This window comes from Limulus polyphemus, unplaced genomic scaffold (assembly GCF_000517525.1).
Source record: "Limulus polyphemus unplaced genomic scaffold, Limulus_polyphemus-2.1.2 Scaffold4416, whole genome shotgun sequence".
Lineage (NCBI taxonomy): Eukaryota > Metazoa > Arthropoda > Merostomata > Xiphosura > Limulidae > Limulus > Limulus polyphemus.
Window position 1 is genome coordinate 43,495 of NW_013670026.1, and position 5,834 is coordinate 49,328.

The window sequence follows — 5,834 nt, forward strand, 5'->3', positions numbered from 1 at the left end:
AACATAATTTATAATTCCATTACATTTTATAGTTTAACATTTGATGCCATACAGCCATTTGTGCTTACATCATTTTACAAAGTGAGAAACATTGCTGTACATAAAGTAGGTACTGCTATAAATAATACAGTTTATTATAAACTGTACGCTAATACTCTTAAAATTGTCACTTATTTGAAAAACAACAACATAAAAAACAGGTGTTGGAATCAGTTATTCAAGAAAAGAATTTGAAGTGGAAAACACACATCTGAAAAGATTAGCCATAGCATAATTATGGTCTTAGTCGTTTAAATTCCAGGGCCTATTACAGTTACCTGTACCACACAATGGCAGGTAAATATGAGTAAACGCAACCAAAAAGTTAAATTTTTCTTTTCTTTTGAAGGGAATAACCACGTTAGGAAATACCACATTAGAGAAATTGTATGTTTCTGAATTTGTTTGTCCACAAGCTCCTCCTAAAATTTTGTAGCTAGCAGAACCAAACTTGGCAAGTGGACTCTGGGTGGCCTGAATCAGGCTTGGGAATTTGTGTTTCAAAAACACAACTATTGTAAAACTCAAATACTATTATTAATGAATTATATATACATATAGTGGAGAAATAGTAAAACTAGTAAGTTTTATAGGAACAAACTACATGTATTGTAGGAGTACAATAATACTGAGGAATGTATTGTTCATTTCAAAACATGAAATTCATGCCCTCCAGGGGCATCATTTTTGAAACTGAGTTCATATATCCACACTCACAAGCTAATAGTAGCCAATGCAGCACATACTCACATGGTATTGAGCAGGATAAGTTTTCATGTACAGATCTTCCTTGACGCCACTATAAAAGTAATTCGAGATAACGGTGGAGCTTGATCAGTATATCGGGGCTTCTGTGAATAATGAGGGGAGGCCTTTGAACCCTGCTGTGGAGTGCAGGTATTTCATGTTATTAACAAATAATATTTTTAACATGCCAATCAACTATGATAAATCACTTCAATTAGACACTGTGGCATAGTGAGAGGTGGGGGCAGCTGCCTCGAGGCCATTCAGGGTCCCACAGTATTGGTATTTGAAATTTGGAATATTGAAGGGAAGATATTCTGAAAAATTAAAACAATTCTGCCCCAAGGATCTTTGAGACCTAGTTATGCTACTGCCCATACACAGAGTTCAAGTACAAGCATAAACTGTTGTATAATGAAAGTATTTAATCAAAAGATTTATTATGGATATAGCAAACAAAAACAAGGATTTTCTTCAGCCTACAAAAAAAAATACTTCGTGGTCTAAATTAAATGATTAAATTTGTTTATAAAAACATTAGTTTTAAACTATGAATGTTGTAGAAATCACTTTTTTTTTTCCCTAATAAAACTATGTCAGTTTATACGTTTAGAAAACACTCAACATTTCATTCAACAACATTACTGCACTGAAACAAGGTCATTCTTCTACCATGGCAGTAAAAATTCTTCATTTTTTACTACATTTTCAAATATTACTAAGAGAAGGATGTTCTTGTGTGTTCTTCCTATAAATTGAAACAAAAAAAAATATTATTTTTACTCTTTTTGTTTTCCCATCCAACCTAAGATGAACAGCTATAATTATGTGTTACTGTTTGGATGACAAAAACTAGCAGTGCTCAAATTGAAAGAAGTGTAAGTTATACTGTCCCTCTTATATTTATAAATACACAGTGAATTTAAGTTCCTCATTGATCAGTCAATAATCTGATGAAAATTAAGATTTAACAATAACTCTGCATAAACAACATTTAACGAAAACTAAAAACCAACTGTAGCAATGGTTGAAGGAGATAATATTTGTCACAAGGAGAATCAGTATGACTATATCTCAACACGCGCGTCTTAGTGAAGTTAAGTTAATCACTGAAGTCTCACCCTGAATTAACCCCTTAACTTTCAAGCCTAGAAAATTTCTGTGATGGTACTGTTTTGAATTCCCAGTTCATCTGAACAATTTACGTGCAATGTACAACACAGTTACATAACTTACGCATAGATGGCAGAACATGTCAGTAATACTGAAATTTCAAGTACAAGCTGTCAGGTCTTATGCAAGATATTTTCTACTTAAATTCTCCCAACCAAAAATAAGAAATTTAGAAGCAAGGTGTATAAAAGCATGCCCTAGAAAGTGGGAAATGTGTCACTGCTTTGAAATTTAAAATACCCAAAAAATGGCTGTAACTCTTGGTAAACTGAGGCAGAGGAACATGTAAATAACATTCATATGACAGCCACAGCATACACTCAAGTTCACATAACGTTATGCATATACAGAAATGTATGTATAAGGTTTTCAATGCTGAATGAATGCAAAAATAAAAATCTCACAATTTGTTTCAAAAAACATACAAGCTTGCCAGTATGAAAAACTGCTGAATAAGGAGTTAAAAAATCATGTTTTTTACACAGCCGTACCTTAATATAAATAACTAAAAATTACTTTACTTGTGATCCAAACAAGGACACTCCCAAATCCTCTGATCCTTGCCAAAGTTTTCACCTTCCTCCAGTGTGTGTGGCAAGTTCTTATGTAAAGTTTCTGGTAAGAACAAAGTCAACACCGTGACAATGAGCATCATAATGCCTGACACAAGAAGAGGAAGAGCTGGATTATGTAAGGCCTGAAAGAGAAGTGAGGAGGTTATATATATATATATATATATATATATATGACAATATGCATCATAATGCCTGACACAAGGAGAGGAAAAGCTGGATTATATAAGGCCTGAAAGAGAAGTGTGGAGGTTATATATATATGACAATATGCATCATAATGCCTGACACAAGGAGAGGAAAAGCTGGATTCTGTAAGGTCTTAAAGAGAAGTCTGAAGGTTATATATTTAATAAGTCTTTTAATTTAATTTCATCTACTGATTCAGTTTTTTTCTCAAAGTTTTTTTGTAATAATGCATCACCTCCTCTGAGTCATTTCATAACTATAGGCAGGTTTATTTAAAAGCGTAAAGGTAATGTTTTATTACTCATCACATCTCCTTCATCATAAACAAAGTAGTAGTAATAACACAAATAAATAAACATTCCTATACAAACCTAACAAATCACCATTATGGAATTTTTAGTGAGTTTGAAATGCCACTGGAATAAAGCAAATTAGATGTACATCTTTAAAGGAATCTATCCAATCAGATGTACATCTTTAAAGGAATCTATCCAATCAGATGTACATCTTTAAAGGAATCTATCCAATTAGATGTACATCTTTAAAGGAATCTATCCAATTAGATGTACATCTTTAAAGGAATCTATCCAATCAGATGTACATCTTTAAAGGAATCTATCCAATCAGATGTACATCTTTAAAAGAATCTATCTAATTAGTAACAGAAATTGAATCAATTAAAGTTGTACATAAATAAGATAACTATCCAGGAGTTATGGCATGAGATCAAATAACGTAGAAACATCAACTCTCTCTCAAAGGACTAATCATACTACTGTTTGGTTAGAGTGCTCAATTTGCAATCTGTGGGCCGTGGGTTCAAATCCCCATCACACCGAACATGCTGCCCTTTCAGCCATAAGGGCATTATAATGTGATGGTAAAAGAGTAACCTCAAAATTGATAATGGGTGGTGTTAACTAGCTGCCTTCCGTCTAGTCTAGCACTGGTAAATTAGGGATGGCTAGTGCAGATAGTTGTTACGTAGCTTTGCGTGAAATTCAAACCAATCATACTATTACTCAAACAGAATGAAAGAAGTAACTTAAAAGACAGATAAGGTTTTAATTCAACATAATAGGACAAATTACCAGGAACTGCAAACAAAAAAGCCTTTAAGAAAGAAACTGTTATTCAGTTATAACTACTATTTAGTAAATGAATGTCACATGTATAGGGTGGGGCAAAAGTCAGCATACAATTGGTACAGTTGATATTATACTGTTGATACTAATGAAAATATCAAAAAGACAATTGAAACTAATGTAATTATTGCTTGTTTCAGAGTGATAGTTAGAAATTAAACTACATTCTAAATTAAAGAATTGTATAGTCATTTTTGTCCCCACCTTATACAATCAATCTTGAATTCAGTGCAGGGTATATTAAAATTTAACAAAGCAGGAATTAAATGTCAACATCAGTTATATCTTTATTAATAATTTTTTGATATAATATTTTCCCTTTAATAATCAAATTATCAATGACTAGAAAAAAAAAAGTGTTGGCGAGATTCTCTTTTCATACCATTATGAGAGTATAATTCTTTTATTTAAACTATTGTTGCGTCAGCGAGGTCACGTGACTAGTGTCACGCGACTTCTCTCGAACTTTCGTGAATTGTCGGGAGATTACTAGATATAGGGTAGTCTGGTATATATAAGATGTTCACAACGTGACGGGATCATTGTGTGTGTAGGTAGTAAGTAATTGATCTGCAGTCAGAGTATTGTTGAAGTTAACCTTCGTTATAGCGTTTGTTTTAGCACGAATGTTGAAATTAAATGTATCATAAAGTTATATTCAGAAAGAATAAACCAGTTTTATTAAGTAAGGACATGTGTCGCTAAAGTTTCGTCGGAACGAAGTTACGGAAAATTAATTAACAAACGGAGACGTAACACTATCTTTATAATGAAATTGTATTCCTTGAAAGAAGTCTTGACAATCATTGTATTATGACACAAGAGAAAATTTACCAACTTACCAAGTAAACAATTGTAGGACTCAGATAAAGACCCAAAGTTCCCATAACTCGAAGAACAGCCAGGCCTCGTCCTCGGAGAGAAGTGGGGTAGATTTCTGCTGAATACTGCATGATGATGTTGTATTCTGTAGTTATAGTTACACGCATTACAAGGGCTAGGCCAAGGAATGATTGTGGGGAACCTTTTAGAAAAGCAACAAAACCGCTTTATTATTTATTCAGTTGCTTTTGTTCGACATAACTTATGTGCATATTCCAAACATATACACTAACTCAGGGGCTAATTCTCAAATGGGATACTGCAGGAAATGGTCACAGAGTTGTAACAAATACACATTACTGTTTAGGTGCTAAAGTATTGGAAGTATTAATGAGATATGCTTTTTTTATGTGAGCATCATTAATATAATTTGTTATAATAACTAAAATGATTTTTAAAGTCATTATTTAGGACTGTTAGTAATTTCTATATTCATTATGATTTTGCATTATTACATGTAGTTTAATATAGAGATTTAGGACTAACTTAAGTCAAATCTTGTGATATATTATTCGGTCTAGAGCTGTAAATGTTATTAATGATGAGGGTGTCCAGCTGATAAATCAGTGGAATCTAACTGTAAGTGTTATTAATGACAAGGGTGTCCAATTGATAAATCAGTGGAATCTAACTGTAAATGTTATTAATGACAAGGGTGTCCAGTTGATAAATCAGTGGAATCTAACTGTAAATGTTATTAATGATGAGGGTGTCCAACTAATAAATCAGTGGAATATAACTGTAAATGTTATTAATGATGAGGGTGTCCAACTGATAAATCAGTGGAATATAACTGTAAATGTTATTAATGATGAGAGTGTCCAACTGATAAATCATTGGAATCTAACTGTAAATGTTATTAATGATGAGGGTGTCCAACTGATAAAACAGTGGAATATAACTGTAAATGTTATTAATGATGAGAGTGTCCAACTGATAAATCATTGGAATCTAACTGTAAATGTTATTAATGATGAGGGTGTCCAACTGATAAAACAGTGGAATATAACTGTAAATGTTATTAATGATGAGAGTGTCCAACTGATAAATCATTGGAATCTAACTGTAAATGTTATTAATGATGAGA

At 32.5% G+C, this 5,834-nt stretch overlaps 1 protein-coding gene across 3 annotated transcripts in view; it reads right to left on the bottom strand.

Annotated features, from left to right (window-relative positions):
* Nucleotides 1–549: 549 nt before the first annotated feature.
* The window catches only part of LOC106471115 (carcinine transporter-like), a 29,348-nt gene continuing 24,063 nt past the window's right edge, over nt 550–5,834 (bottom strand). For all 3 annotated transcript variants that reach the window (XM_013931704.2, XM_022399733.1, XM_022399734.1), the window contains exons 9-11: nt 4,708–4,889; nt 2,481–2,656; nt 550–1,534 (exon numbers count right to left, since the gene is read on the bottom strand). In XM_013931704.2, the coding sequence (XP_013787158.1) occupies nt 1,495–1,534; nt 2,481–2,656; nt 4,708–4,889 (398 nt within the window). In that variant the 3' untranslated portion in view covers nt 550–1,494. The remainder of the gene's footprint in view (nt 1,535–2,480; nt 2,657–4,707; nt 4,890–5,834) is intronic.